At 43.1% G+C, this 27,706-nt stretch overlaps 1 protein-coding gene across 8 annotated transcripts in view; it reads left to right on the top strand.

Annotated features, from left to right (window-relative positions):
• The window catches only part of SLC4A10 (solute carrier family 4 member 10), a 1,479,043-nt gene that overhangs the window by 451,437 nt on the left and 999,900 nt on the right, over positions 1-27,706 (top strand). Inside the window, exon 1 of one of the 8 annotated variants that reach the window (XM_069616330.1) lies at positions 4,110-4,346. The exons of the other annotated variants lie outside the window; for them this stretch is intronic. Within the exon in view, the coding sequence (XP_069472431.1) occupies positions 4,248-4,346 (99 nt within the window). The 5' untranslated portion in view covers positions 4,110-4,247. Of the gene's footprint in view, positions 1-4,109; positions 4,347-27,706 lie in introns of those variants that run through there. 8 annotated transcript variants of the gene reach the window in all.

Genomic DNA, 27,706 nt, shown 5'->3' with positions numbered 1-27,706 from the left:
TAGCCTCTTCCCCAAAGGAGTTCTAAATGCCCACCTTCAGAAGAGAATATAGCTGTACCCGAATCAGGGTTCTGGAGAATGATGGGTCTCTGCACTTTAGTGCAGGAGCAACTATTTCCCCATAGCACTTGACAGGCTTACTATTGGACAGCAATATTCTCGTGGGTCCACCTTTTGAGTGAATCTATGTATCAACGTTTATTTATTACCCTTGTGTGCATAATGAACATTAGATGGTATCACCATTTTCCCTGCAAGGTTCTATCACTAAACAAACGTGTGTTTGCACTTTCAATATAGTGGCTCTCATTACGACCCTGGCGTTAAGGGATTACCGGTACCGGTAAGGGTACCGGTAATCCCTTAACGCCTGATTATGAGGTCCCTTTGCGGGTCCCGACCTTAACGGCTGGTCTGTACCACCTTACGGTACCACCTTCCCCATTCCCATTGAGCCCTATGGGGCAAAAATGGGAATGGGGAAGGACCAATGGTAAATGGGGAATTACCGCCCCGCCAACCTTGGAATGGGGTGGTAATTCCCCATTTCACCATGGCGGATTCGGTAAGTTACCGGCGTTAACCATGGCTCTAATAGCGCCGTTGGTTAACGCCAGGGTCATAATGAGACCCAGTGTCTTTTATACGCATTCATAGCCACACAATAATATTGCTCTCACTCTCTTGATTAGAATTCAGTAGAGATAATATTTCAGCATTGATTAGATTCCCAGCACCTGACTCTTCTGAAATGTTAAAACTATCAACATCCAATCACCAATGTGTATGTAGCCATTGTGGCCCAGTAAAACGTAAAATCATACTCTCAATTGTAATGCTTTGGATTGGCAAACCAGGGTTATGTTATGTTATTAATACTTATTAAGCGCTCGGTCGCCGAGAGGCATCATGGCGCTGGAGGAGAGAGAGGAAGAAGGAAGGGCCTAATAAAGGGAGTTTACTGGAATAGATACTTTTTCAGCAATTTCCTGAATGCCAGATGGTTTGACAAACTCTTCAGGAATAACGGAAGCCTATTCCAAAACTGAGAGGAGGCGACTGAAGAAGCTCTGCCTCCAATACATAATCGGCAGAAAAGGGGAACAACAAGTAAGCCCACGTGATACAGGTGAGGTTACACAGACCAACCTCTAGATAACCTGTTAGGTTGGAAGTGTTAAGAACTATGCAAAAAAGGTCTGTGGCTTCTATGGGCAGTTTGCTAAAAGTGATCTGATGCCATGGATCAAATGATTACAGGTAAAACACTTTAAATCCCCCTGTAAATGATTCCTCTCACCGTTCTTCTGTGCTTTGATGGATCAACGTATTCTGGACAATGAAGTTTGAGGGGCTGCAAAGGTTACATATGGACACTGCATCAAAACTCAGTACCACCCTAAACTCAGTACATCAACGGCATAGTGAAAATTGAAAGAATAACCTAATACACATGTGTCATGTCTTAATGACCCTCCCATTGTAAAGAAAAATGTATGTTGGAAAATATAGGTAACATGGCTTATTTCAGCCCCCAAAATATGGAAACAGTGAAAAATGAGAATCTGGATAAATTGGGAAAGTGCCAGTCTGTGGTCTCATGAGCAGTGGTAGCATCTAGGCTGGGTCTTCCAGGGAGGCAGTAAACTTTCTTTCAGATGCTTCTGCAGATTGCTATGAGGAACATTAGGTGAAAAGGTGGTCAAGCATAACCATATTCTCTCAGGCTAAAAGGGAGAGAAAATATGAAATGGTACGCCAATATGCTACCCAAAACATCACATATCCCAGTCAACCAACCGTACTGTTTCCCATTAATATCACACGTAGAGTTAGACAGTTCTGGATGTCATCAAGGAGTCAATGGTAGTTCTTATTGATACACAATTACTAATAGGGGTATCAGGTAATAATGTCCCCATACATAATGTCCCCATACATAATGTTACTGGGAAAAGCCAGTGGCAACATTCTATATGGTGACAGTATGTATGGTGATGGATTGTGTGAATGTCCCCTGCTCCTCTTGTAAAAGTTCAATGTAATAATGTCCCTGCAAAAAACAGTGACTTTTTTGTCAGGAGACATTTTTGTGGGGACATTATTACATGGAACCCTACTAAGTCCATAGTTCAGCAAACTGACTGACGAGGACTGGGACCAGACGGATAACCGTGCAAGCGACCAACTCAAAGTTTGAAAGGGACCAAACACTTGAACGGCACGAAAATGTGACTAAGAAAGTTAACCAACAGGATCCTTGAGGTACAAGCTCAAGGTGTTTTCTGCGCTTGACCATTTTCCACAGCAAGCGCCATTGTGCATACAGCAATGAAGGTTGGGGCACTTGAAGCCTAACAAGTAGTTTATTGTCTCAGGGTGAAGGCATCTGAATGCTGTTTGCTGCTTTTTTTCAAGGCAGTTCAGATTTGTAATTTAGGTTTGCCTCCAAATCATTAAAGCAAACATGTAAAAAAAAATATATATTTGGTAACTTGATTAAGTCGCCATGTTTAGGACCATGTTCCAGAATTTTCAGACTCAGCCTTGAAGTTTCTGTCTGCTTCCTTACCCAGGCAGATCAAAATGTTGTGGGTCAGCAGTGTCCCCCAGGCCCTTACCCCATCCGGATTCATAGTGCTGTTGCCTTGCGAGAAATCTCAGGAACTTCTCCAGGCTGCTCAAAAGGGTCGCTTTTAAAGGCCTCTGTTTCCCTGTTAGGCCATCAAATTCTAACAGAGAATGATGTCACCCGTGTGTTTAGTAGGAATAGTCGAACAAGACACCATGTTGTTTACATTTGAATTTCTGCCAATCTTGTCGTTATCTGTCATGTACGTATGAACCTGCATGTTTAAACAAGATGGGCGTTTGCCAAATGATTGAAACACATCCGTGCTTTATTCACAACATGTTCTACTGTCATTGTGCCCCAATTAAGCCTTCAACCTTGGTTAGTGTTTTATCAATATTGGCCTAGATTGACGCTCTTTTTGTTTATAGAAACATGATGTGCGTTTGCATCCTGCAATTCAATCCTTTAAAATGAATCCTCTTATTTAACAAATCTTGCATATATTTCCTCATTCTTACACTCTTCTGCTGCTTTCTTTTGATAAAGGTGCTGCTAGCAAGTTGCTGTGGGAGTGATAGCACTCCTATCCAGGGGCGATGCTCAGTGTGATTTGTGACTGTGTGGTAGCATACTTATTTACGGGTGATGGTCAGTGTATGTGTAACCTGTGGGTCACTGTGTGCGATAGGACACTTATGAAGCATGTTAAAAGGGGAAAACGCTCCTTGAATAAGGGCCTCCGGGTGCCCTGGGACTGTTTAGATTCCAGTGTTTGAGCGCACACTTATTTAGAGGTAAGGCTCAGATTGCCTTGTGGCTGGGTGGGTCTGGTTGTGTGCTGGATGGTAAAAGCCGTGCCCAGGGGCATTATTAGAGTATGTGTGTTAGTGTGCTGATCAGAGGACGTGTGCCGATGGTTTACCCTGTCATCACGTACTATGTAACCCAAGCCTAAAGTATTCTTGTATTCGTTGCGCCCAGCTGCCTCTGGTCAGGTGCACCCTACAAATAAATAAACAAACATTAAAATACTTGCAAGGGAATACCTTACGATTGCGTAGATCATGGCACGTGACATATCATATGATCACTATGTACATATTGTGTCGTAGCATGCCACGCACTCAATGCATACACACTGAAAAGAAATTGAGTGACTACAAGTAAATGCACTGATTACAGTATCTACGTTCTGATGAAATAATGCACTTTTCAAAATCATATCACGCTCTTCCAATCAGGTGACAGCTGCTGGTTGTTGAGGTGCGCATACGCCAGTGCTCCTCAGTCACACACGGTGCATGTATTCTGCCCAGGCAGGCGCAATCACGTGACTGACACTCTCTGATTCCTACGCTTGCTGGACAGGGATTGAAGACAAATCCATATCGGGAGCCGAAGAATTGGCTGTGACAGAAGCGAGGGGTGGTGGGGGCAGCGTGCTGAGCGCGCGCGTGATGCCGAAGCGCGCTAAGCAGTGAGCTTAGCATCGCCGGGCAGCAGTGGGATTGCTTCAGCATGGACACCGTGACAGTCTGGGGATTCCCAGCCGCTGCACCGAGTTTGCGTTCATTTAAATAATATGTGCACGTTTTTCATAACGACCTCGAAATCCACTAATGGACAGGCCTGGGCTGCTGCTGAGAAGGGACCAGGGGATGGCGCGAGATAAATGCCTTTAAGGTGCTCTCGCCAACCCGAGGTGGCTGCAGGAAACAGAAAGGTCATGCCAACGGAAGCCAGCGAGCTGTTCCAGCACTTTGCATACCAGGTAACAGGCGACGTCCTTGGCATCTCTTAACACCCTGGGGGTGTTTGTGTTTGTGTGTTTGTGTGTGTGTGTGTGTGTGTGTGTGTGCGCGCGTGCGTGCGTGCATGCGTGCGTGGAACAGTGTGTTGGTGTGTGTCCGCCTTTGTCATTCATTCCGAATCCGTCTAAGAGCGAAGACCGTCTGAATGTCATTGCAAACCTAGACACTAACCGGCTTCTTATTTATATGGCTGTGAATGATGTTTGCGTTCATAGATTTTTTAATGTTTACTCTAGTCCTACGGGTTTCCTAGAAAAGACGGACACGCTGTACCTTTGTTAATAAACAGGCTGAGCAATGCGATCGTTGAGGACGATCAGCCCTAGGTGTAATAGTCATTACAAAATGGGCATCTTCTCAAGGATTAAAGAACAATGCTAAGGAATACTACATTATCTGAGGCGACGCTTTGAAAGCTTGCAATGGGACACGCGTCATAAATCCATACAAAAAAAGTAATATGTTCTGATATTTTTCCTTGAAATGTTTATTGCAAGTATAGAATAGTTGAAAACGGCTAAGCTTAGCCGGCAGTTTTGACTTTTCCACAGGCAGACGTGTTCGCCCTAATCAGATATCAACATTAGAATTGACATATGTTCGAATTTTCAACACATTCTTCAAATAAAATGAATAACAACCTGTTAGTACTGATCTTCAACCTCGCTTTGCATATCAAAACAGTACTAATATGTTCTAGTTCTTACGATTTTTTAAGCAAAAGAAAAAAAAGAGGCCAGCTGTAGTGCCTTATTTCATGGCCGTTTGCTGAGATGATGTGTTGCCGGGGAATCGAGTGGCTGAAGGTACCCTTGGCTTTGAGATTATTTTGATCGCACTGCAAGCTGCTTGAGTACTGGATTTAAACATCTCCCTTTCAGAGAGTTGCACTCAATGTGAGTTTAGACCAGCAGCAGCTAACTGGCAGCAATTACAAGGAAGCGCTATAATAAAACATGGCTTATTTGAAGGACGCCAATGGCACTGCCGTGAATGCCGTACCTGCTACGGAGGCAAGTCCCATTTCTATATCACCCTCGACTCAGCTAGAAGACAAATAAGAGAAAGAAGTGGTGTTAAAAGCCACCTCGAAAGAGCCTCTGCCTAACCCCACAGCCCTGTAGCAAAAGAGTGGGGCCCCATTTCCATGGAGAAGTTTGCTAAGCAAACCTGGCCCACACCACGGTCCATCCGCTCGCTTCAACAAATTGGCTTCATGGCTGTGGCTGATCCTGCCAGAAAGATCAAGTAGCCATTTGAAGGTCTCAATCTGGTTGCTCTTTTCAAGGGTACCTGAAGGCTTTGCTGAAACATCTGCTGTGTAGGTCGGATCCCATGGCCCCCTTTTCACTACAGCGGAGGGGGTTACAAATGACCAGGGCACAGTAAGTGCCTCCACCGCACACCCTTATTCCTACACCCTTATTCCTACACACATTGGAGAAGAGGGATCAATTCTGGGAATTGCCCTTCACCTGGAATTTTCTGCCCGCTGTAAATATTTGTCTGTCTTAAGACATAATGAATGTGTCGCAATGTGAACGCGTGTCATTCTAAAATCTAACAACATTAAGAGCGTTTATTCCGTTACTATCGTTTGATTATGCTTACTCTTTATGGCATGCAATTTCCTAGAAAATATGTGAGGACTGCATCCAAAAGCTGATAGGATACTACCAGCATTTGCCCTGTCCAGTTCAGCTCCGTTTACCACCGCTTTTAACGTCCCAGCTGGATCTCCCGCACTCCCATAAGGACGTGCGCCATTCTATAATCGCTTGCAAAACACTGTCAGCCGCATAACTGCAAGGATGCCTTCAAAAACGGAATGCTTGGAGAAACCCAGCAACGACCTCCTGCAGTCCGCTTTGTAATTCAGGGCTGTTCAGTGTCCTTCCACATTCCCAAATGCCTGAAAGCGCCTTTCCTGGGTATTTTCTTTTGCAGCAGCAACCTCAGAGACATCATTCTGGGAGACTGAACTGCAGACAGCCGGCCAGGATTTGTTTGCTTGCCCTATACAATGACTTATGCCCCACAGCCATGAAACCACAAATTACCATGGAGATGGAGGGCCATTCACACCAGCAAGTGAGGTAACACACCTATTGGATCAACTGCCTACAACTATTTTCTCAAACCTAAAATCACAATTTTAGTTTCTGTAATTGAAAGTATGTTTATTGTTTGTGGGAATATAGCTGTTTTTCACATGCTTAATAAAATGGTTAACTATATCAAACAAGAAATGGCAGGTGATGTTGCTTGAACACAGATGTCTGCAGAAGGTACATCAACTGACAGGGGGACCTTACAAATTAAATTCAAAGTATATGTTCTGCTGCATTAACTAATTCTGTAGGGGACAGTGTAGGGGACAGTGTAGTACAAATTAAAAAGTTATAGATGCAAGGATTTGAATTAAACATTACCACTGCCGTTGCTCTGTTCATCATTCCAAGTCATAATTCTGTAGTATGTGTTTGCCACTGCAGAAAGGGACAAACCATTAGCAAATGACTCTTGGTGCTGCCACCAAAAGGTGCCGTTCAGTCTTAATTGCTAGGCCATGCCCCCTCTGCACTGGAACACAATCAACCACATGCATTTTTAGGCCTTGTGGTCTAGCAGTTTGGGAAAGACTTCTCACATTAGTGACAGTGCCAAGGCTGATTTGCAAACAATGGTATGGAAGGCTGGCCTGAGCAATGCAGATAGTTCTAATTCATTCAGAGATGTTTGCCTGTTAGGTTCAATCCAGAACCCATGCGTGGGAACAAGGATAGGATGGAGATCAAATGTGAGGAGAAACACACATCCTATGGATGTCTTTGGTCAGGTACCTACCAAATGACATTACCACCAACTACCTGCCCATCGAAACCAAAACATAACCTTTCTGGAACTCTTTGAGCAAGCTCTTTCACAAAGTACCATCAAACCTGTTGCTGTATATGGCCTGCCAGTGTTACATATAAGCATTCTTTTGAGTGTGTAATTACTTAATTGCCTCTGTAAATGAGCTCCTGGTGTAGTAACAATCTCTTAAAGTTAATGTGTGTCTTCAGCCAGTTGGTTTTACAAGCAATATATTTGTCATTGTGTCTGTTCCTTCCACTGAAGTCCTGTCGTAAACAAAAAATCGCAAAGCCAACAGTTTTGGCTTGCATATAGATATTAGACAGACATTTGCCAGGCAATGGCATCATATGCCCAGGTACTCACACCGTTTAATAGCTGTTCCCATCTTATGGCCAGGTAGTACACTTATAGCAGTGCCTGGCAAATGCCCATCCAAGCATCATCAAAAGGCCAAGCTGTGGGCTTTGTCAATGCATTTTGATATCAGTTTGTCTACCTAAGTGAACGTGTATATGCCCAGATGTGGATGCCTTTCTTGCTATGCCTAGGGAATCAAGCTGCACCTCACTGAGTTGGTCCCACACGGCTCTACCTGAAATAATAAGGCTAGGATGGCAAGTATGGACCAGTTTCAAATCTTCTCATGCGTACTTACCCTAGTCTTCTCTGCCAAAAGGTTTCATGATTTAAACCGATAAGTACTGACTTGCTAACCTAATACTGTTTGAGTAACTTAACAGAGTTTGCATGCAAACAGAATACATCATGTGTATTGTAGGTCCTGTTTGGAAAGTGTGAGGTAAACCCTGGGTGCTGGGTGTTTAGGCAGTGCTGGAAATAAAACATGAATACCTTTAAAATAACATGAGAGAAGAGTTTTTTCTTATAATGTTGCGGGCAAAGTTTAAAACATGCACAGGCCCTCCCAGTGAGTTCTTACTTTAGTTTAGCTTATTTATTTGTAATGCGGACCGAACCCTGAAGTAACTAGGCACCAGAACAATGGTTACAGTCAGGTCGAAGGTTGGAACAGTACATGAACAGTACATGAAAGAAAGCCAGTAAGCCAGAGGACTAATCGCCGGAGGTTACAGTTTAGGTGACAGTACCAGGCTGCCAGTATTACAGACAGTATTACAGACAGACATACAAAGAGATTGAGCAGGCAAAAAACTTTTGTGGGCGTGTTAGCCGACTGTTAGTGTTTCTTATCGAAGAGCCAGCTCTTTACTTTGGCTCTAAAGGTCCAGAATGAGGGTTCCATCCTGATGCTAAGGGGGAGGGCATTCGACTGTTTGGCGGGTAGAACAGGGAAGCTCGCACCTCCAGCTCTTTTTAGATTGAATCTAGGGATGGTAAGTCAATGCGAATACAAGGCTCTAGTGCACCTGGCTGATTGGTGTTTGTTGAATTTATCTGACAGGTATTTAGGGGCAGAGTTTGTCAGGCATTTGTAGGTAATGACAAGTGTACAGAGGGAGATTATATCACGTACCAGGAGCCAGTGGGCATCCTGTCTGAAGCTGGTGATGTGGTTGGATCTAGGGATGTTCATTGCGGATATCAAGGCATTGTTTTGTAGGACCTGGAGTTTGTTGAGGTTTCATTCAGAGGTGCCCTGGAAGAGGGTGTTGCAATAGTCGATCTTGGAGAAAACTAGTGCCCTGGCTAAAGTAATGCAACTGTTAGGAGAAAGACATGATTTTCATACGTTAATCAGCTTGTTATAGGCAGTAGTGGATGCAGTGGCATTCACTTGCTTCTTGAGTGAGATGGTGGAGTCTATGTATACCCCCAGAGTTTTGATTTCCTTGGCCACTTTGATCAGGTTTCCATCAATATTGACGGATGCATAGCGTGGATTTAATTTGTTTAGGTGTATTTGGGTACTGACGATCAGGAGCCCAGTCTTCTCGCCATTGAGGCATAAACTGTGGTCTGCAATCCATGCCTGGATCTCCAAGTATATGTCGTTAATCAGGTTGGAGTCATCTTCATAGCACCCTGACAACGTGATGAGAACTTGGGTGTCATCAGCGTAATTCGTATATGTGGTACCCAAGTTGTCAAGACAATCAAAGAAGAGTTTAGGGAAGATGTTAGAAAGTATTGGCGAGACGCAGGAGCCTTGTGGTACACCGCAATAGATGGGAATTGGGTCAGCTGAGGCTGAGGGTGCGAAGACCCTAGTGGTTCGGTTTGACAGGAATGATTGTATCCAGGTAGAGGCATTGCGGGAAAAGGCAGCAGCTGTGGACAGGTGATCAGAGAGGATCTTGTGATCGACAAGATCAAATGCTACTGACAGGTCTAACAGCAGGAACATAGCCAGTTTACCATTGTCCTTAGCCTCATCCATTTGGAATTTTTGGTCGCAGAGGGCTGTTTCTGTGCCATGTCTTGGCCTAAAGCCCGATTGTCTGAGGCCAAGTAAGTTATTGTCCTCCAGATGTTTCTGGATTTGTAGATAGGCCACTCTATCTAGAATCTTTAAGAGGTAGGGGACAGTAGTGATATAGTTGGTAGGTATATTTGGGTCTAAGTTAGTTTTTCTTTACGAGAGGCATAACTCAGGCCTCCTTATCTTTTTAACGTGTCTCTGAGACCGATTATGTACAACAGGAAGTGAGTAGAGATGAGAAAGACAGTGACTATTTTGTAACGGTTTATTGCGAGGCCACCCTTTACACAGGGAGTTCCTCCCCTTGTCACTCAAGGTGTCACGCAACAAACTGTTTAATGAATTATTTTATTCAGGCCTATCTCCAAATCATCTAATACCCCTTGAAACCCGCCGAGCTACCAATGAGCCAAGAACCAGGCAGTTGCGTAGGAAATATATTTATATTTATTTAAATTAGATGTTATGAAACTCACACTGAAATGTCATACACCACTTTATTCGTGGCACAACACAATAAACTTGTCTCAACATAAATAAATCACATAAGCGAGTTGAAAGGAACACAAATCACAATTCTTTCCTTTCGGCAAATTTCACTTCAAGAAATATAATTAGCGCAGGTCAGCTAACACAATACGCTTAAAAGGCTAGCAGTTTAGTTTGACAAATTTGGGCAAATACACATGGAAATTATCATTTCACACACGCTTTCACTTTAAAATAAACACATGGTGATGTAGTGGTTTGTTTTTCAGAACCCCCCTACTTTGGCCTGGGTTGGGGAAGTCTGACAGACATATTGGGATGATTGAAGAATTTTGGATTTCAGACCCCCATACACTGAAAGCCTTGTGCTTGGGAAAGTTGGACAAAACGATTGGACTGATTTAAGAACAAAGAAACCCTTCTTCCAGAAAGAAGTCATGGTCCACAGGACAAAAAGGATTACCCAATTCAATTAAAGGCTATAGTTTTTCAGCGCACACTGGGAAGTGAGGGTTATATGTGATTTTACTGACCCACATATCAAAGGGGTACATTTCACTGCAACCATAATACTGAAAAACACCCCATTTTTTAATTTTATCTGGGGGTCCCCCAAACCCACTGTTTTTCTACCCTTATAATGCCACCCATCTCGACTCATTTTAACCCATTACCCCACTACCCCATAAATATATTATATTAATATTTTTGGTGTTTTCGGTGTTTTTGGTACTATGGACTTCAGTGAAATGTACCACTCTGTTCTGTTTTTGGTAAAAGGACTGGTTACCCAGAAGTGAGCTTTGTTAATTTTGAATTGTAACAAAAATCACCCCATAGTGTTCTGCCAAAGGGAATTAATTAAATAAATATTTTTACTTAAATAGGCTAAGCATGTACACAGTTTTGTCCCCCGCCCGCTATAAAGGGAAAAGATTAAAGGCTGACAGATTCCCGACCTTTTGGTTGCAAAGGATTCACTTCCACTTACATAGAAAACCTCTGTTTAAAATTCAGGACAGCCAGCTCCATGTCAGGGCCCTCTGGAAAGAAAGGGCATGAATCCGGTCACTCCTCTCCCCAAGATGATCCCCAGTTCTCCACCATAGGGTCCAGTCAGCTTTTATGGCCTCCCCAGTAACATACAGCACCAGTAAATAGCTCCACCCAAATACAATTTCTGCAATCTCTTCTGGTGTTTCCTTGTTGTTGTCAGATTGTGAGTTTTAGCAGCTCTCTTGATGGTAATTTTAGCAGCTCCCCCGTAGGTAATTTTTCAGAAGCTTTGTCTCCATGGTAATTGTTCAGCAGCTCTCTCCCTTCCTCATAGTGCATCACCTTAATATGGCAGCAATGACACCACCAAGTTTATAATCCTGGGGAGTACCCTCGAAGACTTGTTGCAAATAGGATTGGACAGTCACCCTTCTCTCTCTTCCTAATTCCCACCTCTCTCTACAGATTGGTTTAATAGTCTGGAACAGACATATGGCAACTTCCATTTGCAATCCCCTCATCATGGAGGATTAACTAAAACGTCAGCCAGGCCTCCACCATGTTGCATGACCATTTGGTAATTTTCTGCCGTTTTCACAGAAAGCATAACAGTAATGAACATGTCATTTACTCTCCACATTCATAATTTCACCCTTCACCAGTTTGCCAACTCCAAAATTCAGGACATTTTCAGGTCAGCCAGGAGCCTAGTTTTACTGGCCAGTACAGTGCCCTAAGTCGCGGGTAGATGCATTATATATCACCAAAATTGCCTTGAAATTATATAAAACATGACACATAAACAAAGAAAATCAGACTTATGGTTGCTGAGAAAAATGCCTAGAAGATAATAGTCATTTTAAACAACAAAGGGAATATTCATATGTTCAAATATGAGCTTCCCTTCCTCCACTCCATTTGCCACTCTGGGCCAGCCTGTAAACAAAGTTTCTATTAGTCTCTTTGTGTTTGGAGTTTGCTGTTTGAATTGGAGTTCCCCCCCTTAATTGTAGCCCCAGTTTTCACACCTCCTTCGTAAATTCTTCTCATGCATCAGTCAAAACAGTTAGCCTGTATGTAACTGCCCTTACAGACAGCAAGTCAAAAGGACTGTTGGTTTCCACACCTTTGAGGCAAGCCACATTTTATTGTTGTTGTAAACCAGTGGGAGGCAAGCCAGGCTTTTCGTGGGGGGAGTCCTTTGTGACTTTTGTCCCACAGCAAGCAAGGGTTTGCCTCGGGCCTACAGCAACATGTTCATAGAAACAAAGCTGGCTTTTCTTTTAAAATGTTTGCTGGTATTTTGCATGCAAAACATAATATACATTACTTTTTGTCAACACGCACCATGTTTTTTAACGGACATTTTTATGTTAGCAGAGGTACATTTTTCAGATTTAAACTGCAAACACACATGCAAAGTGGTGTTGGTGTCAGTGTTTAAAAATCCTGTTTTTCATGTGAGAGTGACCTTTGAATTTGTTCTGCCTTTGTGAATTAAAATGCTGCTTTTCCTTTGGTTATTGCAGGTGGGCCCTTTTCACATGGCCCTTCAGTTTTGTTGGTTTGGGGGTCTTTGATTACACCTCACAATTGCTGTGGCACTTTCTTCTTAAAATTATACAGGGTTATAACAAGCTATTTAAGTGTTGGGTGATTAGAAATTAAGGGGATACAGAACAAGCTGTTTGAAACAAAGACCTTGTCATGCATTTCAGTTTGTGTCTGTATGAGATTTTTTGTAAGTTCCTATTAATTTCTGTGCTGGAACATGTAGGCTTCCATTCAGGATGGGGAAAATCAATCTACAATCATAAGGAGAAATTTTCCAAGTGAAACACAGTGGAAGAAATGGCTCTAAATGCATTTATCACCACTTTTTATGAGGTACAGGAATTTGTATGATTTGGCAGGCAAAGTTGAAAAGCAAATCAGACTTACCAAGGGCCCCCTGCCAAATGTGATTGATTTTCCACAGGCATGTATTTTTATGTTGCCAGGAAAACAAATGTATTCTTATGGGATCGGCCTGACTTTTACACCTGGTAAAAGCAGGCATATTCCAAAGGAATCCATTGTGGATGGCTCCCACAATTGTTAATTGTGGAAGTGATTTACACGTTTCCAGACACATAGTGGAAAAGTGAAGAGCAAAGGCAATTTGTGCCTGTGTTTTACTCTTTACTTTTCCAGTACTTCGGGAAAAATAATTAAAATTAATGAATGACACCTTTTGCAAAAAAGTGCAAACAGGAGCAATCTCTTCTGGGCAATTGAGGATTCAAAACAAAATGAACCCCTTATTCTTTTCATCAACATGTTTGTACAATGAAGTATACATTGTCAGTTTGCTATCAAGTTTTTTTGCAGCCTATTGATGAAAACGTACGGCGAGTATTTTTGTAATTTGTTATAATTTTTCAAAGTGAGTAATTTGTTGGTGCTGCATACACTTGTGTTTGTTGCTCCAGGGGCTGCACAGAGCTCATATATAGATTAAAGGATACAAACACTGTTGTTTAGCGTTCCAAAATGAATTTTTATTCTTTCTTGTATTTCCAAAGTATATATAGCATCAATTTGTCTTAAGTTCAAACAAAACTGGTTTCCCCGACATATGTTTCCCCATTTTTTATCAATGGTTCCTCAGGAGGGTTAAACAATATGAAACTGTATAGTTCTGCAAAATAAAGTGAACAAAAAACTCTCTGTTAGTCTGCTTAATCCTCTAGGTCATTGTGTCACAACTGATACATACAAATAGTATTCCTCCGTCCAAATAATATGATATGATTATCAGAGTTAGAAATCTGCTCTTTCTATTTCCAAAGTAATAATAGGAAAATATATAATAGCAAATTGTTTTATCTGAAGTTGTTATTTACTTCTATTTACTTTTTGAACATATTAATAATTCAAATTGTTTTTTGTTCAAAATTCCGTTTTTGGTGAGAACCGTTTTTCTTGGTATTAGAAATCAGTTTTCACTTGCATCTCTGGTTGCTTTTTAGGTACACAGTTCCTAAGGTAGTTTAATAGAAATTAACTGTTGTTACTTATTTGTAATTCTATATATTTCTTAAAGGTTTCCTGTTAGCCCTTATCATGGTTCCCCTTAGCTGGATTTCTCCTGTCTGGCTTTCAGACTTCACTTGTTTTCGAGTTTGTTACTCCCGTGAATTTGGAACTGCTCAGCATTGTTCCAAAATGGCCGGCTTTTATTTTGGCGTTGCAATGTGATGACACGTGATTGTGCCATTCGCGTCATCACGTTGCAACCTCCATTTTGGATTGGGTTACTAGACCCATAGCTCATACCTGCTTAGATTTAAATGAAGTGGCCAGTTCATGGTCTGAATTTAATCCCGTTATGCAGCAATCCATTGAATAAATCCAGTTGGCCTCTTTTTGGCACAAATATCTTTCTCTATTACCCCCTCTTTTGGGGTATATCACATGTTCTAACCTGAAAATTTGATCTGTTCCACATTTTTAGTAGCCTTTCAGCTTTTCTGTTTGCCAAAATTTGGTTTATCATGGGACTTGTGCATTATTAAAGTAACCTGTATAAAATGGAGTATTATTTTAGGTATTCAAAACCAAAATTCAACACATATTTGTACCCACTTGAGCTTGGAAGGCTAGCACAAATCCGGGTTTTCACAACTTATCCATTCATTTAATTTCACTATGCCTTACCTGATAATATCATGTCCCCCAAGAAGTGATTGAAAATATCAGGCCACATTGAACAAAATTGTGTCATTCAATAGCAAATCAAAGTAAACACATCATAAAGTCATCAAGGACAATTGCATATTATAACCACTATGTAAACACTATCTACCAGACAATGCTATAAAGGGGCCTGGTGGGGAGCAAGCCCCTTTCCTCCCTGCCATGCCCCCGCAGGAGCTCGAGCAGGTGTCTGGAAACCCCTCAACCTGCACCATTTACCTCCTGGTGCAGCTCTCCCAGCCCTAGAACTCTTTCCTACATGTTAGCACTCCCTCACACCCTCAACTCAATAAAAATGCAATACAAAAATGCAACAAAAAATACAATTTTGTGTTTCAAATGAATTTTTTTTTTTTACTTGTGTGTATCAAGGTTACTTGTCGCTTCATAAGTCGAGTGAGTTTAACACCGATTTCCAGAAGTGTCCCCCTATTTTTTTGAAGAAGGCTTCAGGAATTGTTGGCATTGCATCTCCGCCATAGGTTAATGCGGGGACCATTTTTGCTTTGTAGAATTTGAGCATCGGGATTAGGGAGAAGCAAGCAAATTTATTTTCTAGCATGCGGTCTTCGGTTGTCAGAGAGCGAGTTTTTATCCAAAGGTTTCTTTGCATTCCCAGTTCTGTTCTAGTGCTGTCGACTATTGCACCTAGATATCTGATATTACTCACTGTTTCGATTTTGACGTTTTCTAAGGACCATTGAAAGGACTTCAATCTTTTTTCTTTCTTTTCCACAATCAGAATCTTTGTTTTGGTCTTATTTATCTCCAAATTCGATCGACTGATGTACTCTGACAGATTTTCAATTGCCTTTGAAGGCCTATCTGAGTCTGGTCCAGCAGTGTGATGTCATCGGCGTACAGTAGTTGCGGCACCGATACTGCCCTGAGTTTTGGAGAAAAGGTTCTAGTGGACGAGGTCGATTCCTTGAAGTCACCAAGGAAGGTCGTGAATAGGGCAGGTGCCAGAGGGCACCCCTGGTTAAATCCTCTACGCGTTGGTTCTCTGCTGATAGAAGGCCTTTTTGGTTGAGTTTCACCCTCGTTGTGGCGGTATGAAGAGCTTTGATCAGGGCCAAGATGTTTTCTGGGCAATTTCAGGTCCGGAGCTTTGACTATAACATCGCTCTGTCCACTAGGTCGAAAGCTTGCGTTAGATCTATGAATGCCAAGAACAGTCTAGTTGGACCTTCTAGAATTTTGCTTTTGGCAATTCTGAGCAGCATGATGTTTACTGTTGTTGGAGATTTTTTTTTTAAGCCAGCTTGAAAAGGATCGGCACTTGGAGCTGATATTGCCCATTCCTAGAATCGCTTTAGTAACAGCATGCCGTATAATTTTCTGATTGTATTTAGGAGGGCAATTGGCCGATAATTTCGTGGGTCAGCTTGGTCGCCTTTTTTGTATATTGGCACCACTGTTGATGAGGTCCATGATCTTGGAATCGTTTTTAGATTAGACCATCTGCCAAAGCCCAAGCTAATAAAAGGGACCCACTTAGACGGAAAGTTTTTGAGGTCGACGTTTGTGACCCCGTCTGGTCCAGGGGCTTGCGAGGAATTTAGCTACAAATGATTGTAGCAATGTCGTCTTTGTTGGATAAGTCTACCCAGGGTGTTTCTGAGTCCAACTGGAGGATAGTGCCTGGGTTTGCTGGGTCTTAGAATAGCGCTTCGAAGTAAGATTACCATCTTTCTTTGCTCACTTTATTTGCAGGCATGGTTTCGCTCCTAGCTTCTGGGGATTTCATTAGCGCCCAGAATTCTCCAGTGTTCTTTCTCAATGCTGCTCGTTTAATGACAACTTGTTTATCATACTGGTGCAATGCATGCTGTCGAGAGATGGAATATTTTTCAGTCTTCTCTTTGTAGAGACTCAGAAGTGGCTAGTAGTCGACTTCCACCTCGGGTCTAACTTTGCGCTAGAGGTGTCTTTGGTAGTTCAATGTCAGTTGTTTGACTCTTTCAGCTGTTATTCTCAGTCGGTTACGCGCTCGATGTTTAGCGTCCTCTTTGGATTAGAGGCAGTGGTTGTTTTCCATGTTGCACTTAAGAGGTTATGGTCGCTGGCAGATGTTTGGATTACTTCGAAGGCGGTGACTAGCTTCAGCATTGCGTCCGACACGAAGATGTAGTCAATTGTTCCCTTTAGGTTTGCTCTCTCCCAGGTCAGGAATCTCCCCGCATTAGGGAACACCTGATCTATATTTTGGAAGCCTTGTGAGTCCATCAGTTTGTTCCAGAGCGCTCCCCTCTTTTCTGATGAAGTCTGTTGTTGGTTCTTCTGTGTGGGTGCAATGATACTCTTGCATTTCACGTTTAGGTCGCCACATGGGCCAACTGTTTGTCCGCGTAGATGTTATCAATTTCTTTTTCGATTGTCCTCAGGAACTTTCTGTCCGCAATCGATTGTGGATTCCAGTATGTTATGATTAATGCAATTTGGGTGTTCAATTCTTTTGTCGATTTGTGGTCGTAGATCTTCCAATTGATTCGTGCAGCTAAGTGGTGTTTTGAGGCTGACTAAGGTTCTTGGATACTAATTCTGATCCCCGAACGAACAGCTAGAAGAAGTCCACAGGATGGGTGCCCAAGCCTGTTTTTCGTTGCTGCGAAATTATAATATCGTACCCATCCACGTGGGGTTTCTCCATCAGCCAAGTTTCTTGCAGGGCGAGTATGTCAAACTGGCCCAAGTCAATGCCTCTGGTTGTTGTGAGATTTCTGTATCCGCATGTGTTCCAAGATGTGATTTTTAGATTTGTGGCTGCCGTGTTGGATGTATTTGGTGAAGACGTCTGAGCCGCCCCATCCTTCTGGGCCTCGGATTGCTTTTTCCTCATAGTAGTGGATAACACTTTAGGTAGCCATGTCCAGAGTTGTTTTATCAGTGCAGAGTGCTCCTTCTTGTGCTGTTTGGCATGCAAGTTCTTTTCAGCAGTGGAGTGGTTTTCGTTTTCGTATCTTCTCTGATCTCTCAATTATTCCAGAGGTTCAGGAATTTTGTGCGGAGAGTTGTCTTTTGTCAGACGCTTTGGTTCTTCTCGGCGATGCCCGACTAGGCTTCTTGATGCAGTGGATTCTCTTCTAGGTTTATGAGTTGTTTTCTATGATATGGTTATAGTGTCATCACATTCACCTGCTGCATCGTGACACAGCCTGTTGCTTTTATACAGGGATTTGGTCCTGGATATGTAATGCGTTCTTGCGGAGAAAGTTCTTTTGCCACTGTGAAATTAGTTTTCTGGTCAACTTTTTTGAGTAACGTCCGTCAACTGGAAGCCACGTAGAAGCAGGTCTTCCTGTCCTTCTTTCAGGGAGAAACTAAGAGCTTCTGATTTCATATGCAAGTAGGACTTGGCTTTTGCTGCGTTGTGGTATGGTTCCACTAAAATAAAAGCATCCAATTTAAGAGTTTTTAGCGCCCTGTTTTTCCTGAAGTTTTGTAAGACCCTTCCTCTGTTCAATGTGATCAGGTCTTGGTTTCTGGCTGTTTGTTCCAATTTGAAGATTGTCCTAGGAATGTGGTTTCTGATCTTTAATTCAGAGGCAGGTTTTTGGTTCGCTCTTATTGAGGTTAGATATGGACGTTCTCATCCTGAGGTTGGATTTTTCGGTTCCTGACATCTGGGTTTATGAGTCATTGTGGGATTAGGATTGTATTGAGTGTTAGGTGAGTGACTCCTTCTGGGTAGTTGTTCTGGCGGACCCTCTTTTTTTCTTAATTTGCGGGGCGGCAGGAGCCAAGTTGATTGTAATTTCTCTTTCCATGCTGTTGGCTGGGGCTTCTCCAATCATGTTGACAAGATGTGTTTGAACATTTCGTTCTGTCTAGGTTGGAGCTTGATGTATTTCTTCAGGCTTTGATTGAGGTTTGTGGCTTAGAACATGTTTTCTTGTTTATAGTGGTGTCTGACTGAACATGTTCCGAGATGTTCATCAGGTTTTCATCAGCCAGAAAGTATTCCACAGTGATTGGAGACCCAGGTTGCTGCGGCACCGACACGGCGCAGAGAGGTCCCCCTTTCTTTGCTTCTACTGGTGGCGGAAACATAGTTGTTAGATTAGAGTTCACTTGTTGAACAGAAGTAACCATTTTTTTGGTGCAGCAAGTTGGCTTCTTTTTTGACTTTGTGGTTCTTAGAGCAGATGATTTTTTATGTTTCCCATTATGTTAGGTTTTGTGCTTGCTCCAGTTAATATTACCAGGCTGTCCAGTGCTGCCTTCTGGGGCGGGTCTATTGCGATGCATTCTGGACCTTCTAGTCGGGGCTGAAGAGGTTTGAAGATAAAAGGTTCCGGAAAGGAGTTGGAAGGGTTGGTGCCACTACAGTGACGATTGTTGAATATGCAGAAGTTTCCTTGAGATGGTTCTTCTCTAGCCAATATGAGAGCCGATTTCGGCACCTTGAAGTTTTCCAGAAACGTTTGGGTTTCAGCGTTTTGGGACGATTTGGTAGTAATTGACTGGGATTTAGCCGTTGTCTGGTCGGGACGGTCATTGTCGCTCTCCAGCCTTTCTGTGTTCTTACTTTGGGCCACTATTATCTTCTCCATGGCCGTCACATATCCCTATAAGTATATCAATTCTTTATGCATCATAGCAGATATGGATGTGTGGTCTTTCAACTTGTCGTTGAGGGATTCATACAATTTGCCGAACGGTGAGAGTGTGATGGTTACAGCTGACATAATTGTTAACATGTCAGGTATTTTAGATGGTGTCTCTTTTTGGATATAAGGAGGCACTTCACTTCAACTCCGGATCCTTATAGGAGTGCCTGGAGCCGGTTCGGGTGGCGTTGGTCTAGATGGTGAGTAGTTTTTGAACAGGCCTCTGTTATTTGGTCTCAGTGGTAATGGGTTGGGTTGGAGATTGTGCGTTGAGGACGGGCTGCATTTCGGTTGGTCTCTGTCTTCAATTGGTGCTCTCAAACTCAATTCCAGTCCTGGATTTATTGGGGAGTTTAAGTTGGCATTGTTGAGCATTTGTGGTAAAGAGTCACCCTTCCCTTTCTCCACTGGCGATAGCTGCAGTCCGCTCAGGCTCTGGCCTAGCAGCAGGGTAGTGTTCACAAGGTTGAAAGGTAAGGGGGGGCTGTTGGTGATGTTATCCTCCCACTGTAGGGGAATAACAGAGTTTAAGTTGGCTGTGATTTCCGCCTCTGTAGGTTCTTGTGTAGCAGCTGGTGCTAAGTAGGTGTCTGGTGCTTTGATTTCTACACTCCTTCTTGGGCCAGAGTTGCTCTCTGGGGAGGTTATCCCAAATGTGGGCCCCAATTTACGCATTTTAATGGCTCGTCGAGAGTCCAAAACCACTTCCAATATCTCAGCGTCGGACAGTTCTTCAAGGTGCTTGTGTTTCCGCTTCCCTTGTTTTTTTAAAGAAGTCCTTTAGTGAATTGCATTGTGCCATTTTAAGAATGGTTTTCTTAGGGTTAGCTTGTATATGTTCTTGTTTTTTTTTTTAATCCAAGCAAACCACCAATGTCTTTTTCCCCAGGCGAGGGGTTTGTTGTTACATTATTAGCATCTGAGTGTTTTGCAGATGCTTGCACAATGGGTTTTTTTGTGTCCATGTCTCATTGCAGGCTTGGTGGTGTCTTTTTTCTTTCCAGGTGTTATTTTTTTGTTGCAGCTTTTGAGGGAATGTTTGTGCCGCATTTATTGCTTCTTATGTCAACCCAGACATCAGGGGACAGGGGGCTGGTAGTGTTACAAGGAGTAGTAGTGATCTTCTCACTAGAGTTATTTCCAGTTCCCTTGGAACCTGTGGTTCCCACACCCACCGGGAGAGGGCTGCCATTGGCTCCGCCTGTGCTCACACGGATTTGAGCGACTATGGTCATGGAGTTCGGAAGGGTGTCCAGTTCTTTCCTACCGGGTGACTTTAGGGGAGACACTAAAGACAGTGACTCTGGAATCGCTCGGCTGGATTCTACTCCTTTGGTGAGTTTTGCGCCAGAGGTTGGAGGCATGGCCACCAGCTTTCCCGCTGTTGCCTCCCGGGTTGGGCCCTTTTCCGTCAGCTCTTTGGCCGGCATCGAAGGGGAGGCACCTTCGACAGACGTAAGCCGAGTGTTGGTAGGCGAGGTTATCTGCTTTACTGTTTTGGAGCTTAGAGATTTCGGCAAGGTGTCTGGTTCGTTGCTGGTGTGCAGGCCCGTTTTTAATCCGTTCAAGCGGGGCTTGAAACGTGAGCTGGATATCTGGTTGTACCCACTTGGCCCGCTTCCACTGTCGACTAAGGATGTATTCTGGAGCTGCAGAGGTGGGGTGTTTTCGTCAGGTTCTTGGAGTAGCCATGACTCTGACGCCATGGTCGGAGTTGAAAGCAGGCGGTGCCTGAGTGGTTGAGCAACAGCTGATTCATGATACGTGATGCGGGAGCTCTGCAGGCATCTTTTTTCCCTGCCGCCTTTGGGGGGAGATTTAGAACGGAGCTGGGTGACAGGGAGGACCTCCTCAGGTCAATTTCCATTCTTCTGGTCCTGACAGGGACTGCAGTGACTGTGACTCCCTCAGTGAATTGCTCTGCGGCCATTGATGGGTATTTGAAGGTCCTCCCACACGTTAGCAGTGTGGAAACAGCAGAAAGACTCTGGAAACAGGAACAGAGTGCACAAAGAGGGTGGACTGCAGTGACTGTGACTCCCTCAGTGACTGGCTGTAATTTTGTAAGAAACAAAATCTCCCATTCCTTGCTTCAGTACTTTGGAGGGCAGGTCTATATTTCACAACAAGATGGAGGGACCACAAACACCTCTTCTGAGGGCCTGCTGGGAGTAAGCAGAGTGTTCAGGAAGGCATTGTTGGGTGAGTACCATCTGAGATGGTGCAAGAACAGGGAGCCTGTCATGGGTTTTGACCCATGTTGAATCAATAAACTGGGTAGATGTGGGGATGAGCTGTCGCCGCCCATTATTCTATCCCAGAACAAACTAATTCAATAGACTGGGTGGATGTGGGGATGAGCTATCGCCGCCCACATTCACGTCAGAATAGGAGAACTGCGCAGTTGGCACGAGACCACTCCAAAGATACAACCTTCTTGTGGGGAATTTATTTTCTTAATCCCAAAAATGGTTGCATTACCACTACTCACCACTATCAGAAAGCCGGCGTTTTAAAACCACCAGACTTTTGTGTAAAACTGAACAAATGAAACAAAACCAGACCAAGGAAAGACTTGCTAAGAGGTGGATACAATGTAAAACTATATTCTGAAATGACTTGAAGGAAGTAATTATTCAATGTATATGTAAAAATTGTCAGTTTGATTTGAATGTAGAAAACTGGGAACAAAAAGTGACATTTAGCTGAAACCTGGCTTAATGAAACTGAATTCTGCCTGACAACTACCCCGACAGGAGTTGATACTGGATCAACAGCTGTGTTCCCAGGCCTGGCTGCCAGGCCTGGCTGCATCCTGAGGTCACATGGCCCTGTTGATTAGATTAGGGGTGGAGCAGTTGGGGAGTACACGGAGTTGAACAAAGGCCTGTCCTGGACTCAGGCAAATGTTATATTGGGAGGCCGTAAAGTGGCTTCCTCTTAGGGGAAACTGGGAGGGGCAGTGCCTCTGCTAGCAGCTGAGCTTGGGGGAAGTGGATAAACCAGTTATTTCACCCTGTGATGTGGGAAGCCACACCCCTTTTTGACCAGGGCATAATTTTAAAAAGATAGATAACTCAAAGTGCGGACTTGTCAGAATTATATAAGTAATATCATTATTTTTGTGATTTGTCTGTGCACATTTTGAGATGTGTTAGGACCCTCTGGTGTATTCTGGGGGGTTGCTAGCGGAAAATAGGGTCTCACTCCAAATGTCTGCATGTTAAACATCTGACACTTCATCAATTAATGTCCATACTCCTTGCGCACATGTGTGTAAATTTGGGTAAATGTCCGATATTGCAAAACCAGTTAAAAAGCGCAAAATGTTGTCATTTTTGAATGCAAGCCCCCAGGAAGATCAGAGGCGGACAAGCATGGACCATAAGGAATATATAATGTGCACATCTAATTTCAACAAATTGTATATCTGGGAAGGATGTATTTGAATCAAATATAGATTTGTGGGCAAACTGACCAGGGGAGGATCCTCTGACCCATAAAACCTACAGCATCACTCTGACTCACATTTCTTTCCCCCAATCATGGGAGAGGGGAGAATTGGGCCAATGACAAGTAGAGAGGGGCAGGCTTAGCTAGGCCCAGGCACACACCCATTTTCAAAACACATAAAAAGAGACTGCTGGGACAGGTAGAGACATTCAAATCCAGTTGCTGCGGAGCGTTTTGCCGGACCACACAACATCCAGAAGATACCAGTTCCAGACTGACTCCAGCTACATACTCCAGAACCTAGAACTTATACTTTAGAACCTAAATCAAAGGCCTAAAACCACAAGCTGAGTTCTCTGCAGCAGGCCTCAAATCATTGCAAGCTACTCACAGCCGGGCGAGCTGCTTGAATCCCTTGCCAAGAACTTTTGCCAGGACCAGTGCAGAGATCCAGGAGCCGTGCAGAGACCGCTGTATCCGGACAGACCAGACCAGAGATCCAGAGTGACCCAGCCGCTGTGAGTAGAACCAGAGAGCTGACCCAGATCACTGTGAAGTGTCGAGACCAGAACCGGAGTCCAGTCCAAAACCTGACCAGATCCGTGGCGAGGCCTATTTCAAATTTATATTGTGAGTACTTAGCAGAACTGTGCAGAACCAATCTCTTAGTTAAAATAATCTAATCCAAACTATTTTAACCTAAGTAGAACAGCCATTTTGAGTTTACTTTAAATCCGAAAAACTACCTTTATTTAATCGTCCGTATCTCTGGAACCGTTTGGGATAGGAACAAAATTTAACTTTCCTCTGAAAGCTTAGAATCTCAGCTTTCCGACGAACCTAGAACCGATTTGCTACCTTATACTTCTGCCGTAATCACGATTCACGCACTCGCGAATTTTACCGCGATTTGCGATTTGGTTAAAAATCCAGCCACGTGTAACCATCAGCAGTCATTTCTTTCCTTGCTAAAAATTCGTTTGCCTCTTAATCACCATCTCTGAATCATTGCTAAAGTGAGCCTGAACTCATCCCAAGTATCTCTCACTCACCCTGAACCTCCTAAAGGGAATTAAAAGCATTTTCAGCATATTTCTCACTTCATTGCCACCACATTCAAAGCACTTGGGCCTGTGTTTTAAAACTCATACCAGTTTTCTCTAAGCTTGCTGGGGGGGGGGACTGAATTTCGTATTGTATTTGATTGCATTCCTGAGAATTGTGTGCTCCTCTTTCCATCTACTTCCATGTTTTACATTGCATAGGGGAGGGGGGTGAATTGCCAGAGAAAAAGTGATTATATTATCTTTTGCTAAAATCATCTCAAGTATTTCTGTACTGCATTTTATTCCTCATTGCTTTTCCCTTGAAATCATAAAAGTATTTTTGCTACTTGATCCATCCTATACTAACTACTCATTGATTATAAAGAAGTGTGCTAGTGTCAGATTACCCATTGTTGATTAACATTATATTTATAAGGGCGATATCGATTATTAATTTATTATAAAAGCGTGGTATCTATATTTTGTCTTATTTCTCAAATAAACCTTTTAAACTTGCAAAACAGAACTACTTCTTGGCTCAGTGGGGTCAGGGGGATTCTAAGAGAGGGGTGTTATATAGGGGTAGTCATCCAGAACTCATGAACTGGACATAAAGATATATCAATAAGGGTTTCCATTCAGTATCCCAGACTAGGCATTGATTTAGCTGTAGTGTTGAATTGAATCTTCTTACAAGCCTCACTGCTCAACCCGCTCAGAGAAGGAAGAGGCATCACCCTTGATTCTCCCCAGCCAGGCCAAGAAAGGTATGCTGGGCGCCGGTGGCAGCAGAGGTAAATGAGAATGGTCATTAGAGGAGCTGAAGGAAGGTGACTGGGTGTGAAAGTTGATAGAGGATCAGACATGATAGAACGGGGAGACCAGATGGGAAGGGAATATAGATAGATTGATGTTGCAACACTATTGTCCTGGCTTCTCTTTTGCTCTGTACTGTTTTGATAGAGGTGTGCAAATGTATTTTTCCAGATTAGGGAAAATAATGTTTGCTGGATCACGGATCTCGGGAATCTGGATCAACACCAGCACTTTGTTTAGGGTAGACACACACCCAATGGAATTTGGGCCTCCCTGATCACAAACCGGGCCCATCCAGAGGAACATTCCTGGAGCTAGGCCTGCTGAAAAACATATAATTTGCAGAAGAATTACATCATTTACAGATTTGATCGGTATGTGTTGGGCAGTGCTCTGGCACTCTTGGGTAGGTTTTCACAGCATACCACTAGGTCAGAAATAAAGCGATGCATTTAACGTGGTCAACACAATGTGGACACCATTTATTCACTTTTGCTGCTTTCCTGTCTTCAAGTTTGACAATATATTATATTGCATTCATATAATTGATACAATACAGCTAAAAATAAATACATTTTTAAATACAATACAAAGTATACTTAAATACATACTAGTATGACAAGATAAATCATATGAGACATACGAAAGAGGCAATAAATAGTCACATATTATCATACAAAGCATTATGACGGCCATGTCCACCCAGTGATCTTTAAAGCGTACTATCAATCTAACTCAATACAAAATGTTGGATGTCTTACCAAAAACATGCAAAATGATGAATCAGATTAAAATTGTTTCCATTCATAAAACATTGCCGTGACTGTTCATCAGTGCTGAGCATCATAATATGATTTTCATATGCTCGACAGTATATCGAACATGGGATTCCCTCCACATCGATGGACCACATACATACCAACAACAAAACAGAATGTGTGTACGGTGACTGGTTGGACTTGATCATGGCTGAACTCCCATTCATTAGTATATGCTTAAGCAAGTACTTTACAAATCAGAAAAGAGGTCAGCACACATAAAGTAGGTCAATTCCGTGAACGTGGTTGCGATTTCATTTTTAATTGAAGCATAGCTGCATACAATGTTCTCCCTACGGGAACCGACTGGAATGTCGATGTTTCGCTCATCTGCTTATCCAGCTTACTGGTCGCATAATGGGAAAGGCATAAACTGGGCGTTCCTGCATGGAACAGTTTCCTGATGGGCGTTGCGCTCGTGGTCCAGTACAGTTTGCACAGTATCCACAATGCAGATGTGGTTCTATGAATAGCTGTGAAATTCAAATGGTTTGTTTTGAACCCCACATTTTCTGATTTTAATTCCGTTTTTTTGTCTTCCTCCCACAATCCCTTACATAACATGTGTATGTGTAAAGCGCACGTTCACCCGGAGGTATTTTGGTGCTGAATAATAAACTACCAGGTAATTAAGGAAGGAGCACAAGACCCTCCTCTTCAAAGAATGGTTCCTCCTTAACACGTAGGCCCACACCGCGTCCACACTCCGCCTAACCTCATACTGGGTGATGTCAGCCCCCTGTCCTCTCCTGGTTGGGTGTCCACCTTCCCCCTCCCCCATTTTAGCTCCCTACACCCTTGTTTTGATCCCTCGCTGTGTGCTTCCCCTATGCCATGTAAAGTGCACCTAATAAAAGAATGAATAATAGTAGATAGTCACCCAAATGCCAGCAATTCGTTAAAGACTTTCGGCCTAAATGGGTTTGCCATCTTCCAGATTCCAGTAGCAGGGTCGCTAGGTGGGCCTCCAATGCTTCCCCTTTCTTCAACTGTGGCATCTCTCTCTCTCTCTCCCTCTCTCTCTCTCACAGTCGATTCTTTTCTGGGTCTGCCATCTTCCAGGTCCCTACAACAGGGTGTTCCCTGAACCCCTCTTGTCTACTCACTACCCCCTTAATCATTATCCATTACACCCATGAATTTATGTGGGTCCTTGTCGAAATTCCCATCTACCTAATTCATTTTTTGTGGTGATGGGGAGCGTTTGCTCTTTTTCAGATTTATCTTATGTAATTTGTTATTTGTATAGCACCTGCTGCCATGTGTTATGGCTTTGAAGAGCTGCGGGCTGTATGACTCTTGGGTAGACCGTGGGAGCATAAATGAAACAGTGGAGCGTTGCATTACATACAGGTAGTCGATATAGTTTACGCCGTATTTCAATGGCGACCAGAGATGAGTAGTACAGCAGCAGAATATAAACTGAGGTTGAGTGACTTTAGGATTAAGGATGAAGATGTTGATGACTATGTGAGAGCTGGATTTGATTTATTGTGGCACTGAGCTGTGTTCTATGATGCACAGCACTGGGTGGAAAGGGAACTTGTACAAACCGCTGGATCGCTCCTAGGCACAACTCATTACAGTTGTGGGGTCTGCTATACATTACTTGCAGAAAACATACGCAGTGAACAGAAAATTGATTGCATGCAAATATTAATTTTCAACACTTGTCGAATAGGTCAAAGGTATGGTAAAGCATATTATTTGTCAGGAAACAATTGGGGGCGGGTCTTGACTATAGGTTATTGTGGCCGGGCAGCCAGTGTCTGCAGTGCATGCTTATGCGAACACTGATTCTGTTGGGATGTGTGTGTGCCTGTGCTCATGTGCTCCTGGCTTCAAAGCGCTTCATATGTGTTGTCATTACCTTTCATAATTACCCTAAGTAAGACAGAAGCAGGTAATTAGATGCACGCGATGTATAATGTCGCTGTTATAGTGGTGGCCCATTTGAAGAAGGGGGTGGAGGCACGTAAGGTAACTAGTTATGAAAAATATAGATGTATGAATTTCAGTGGCGATATCTTTGTTCGTCATTATGACTCGGATATATTTGGCAATTCAATGATGAGGTTTGGAAGAAAT

Source organism: Ambystoma mexicanum, chromosome 9, assembly GCF_040938575.1.
Source record: "Ambystoma mexicanum isolate Mex_15411 chromosome 9, UKY_AmexF1_1, whole genome shotgun sequence".
NCBI classification, from domain to species: Eukaryota; Metazoa; Chordata; class Amphibia; order Caudata; family Ambystomatidae; genus Ambystoma; species Ambystoma mexicanum.
Note: the sequence above shows the minus strand (reverse complement) of the source record. Positions and strands in the feature narration are given on the sequence as shown.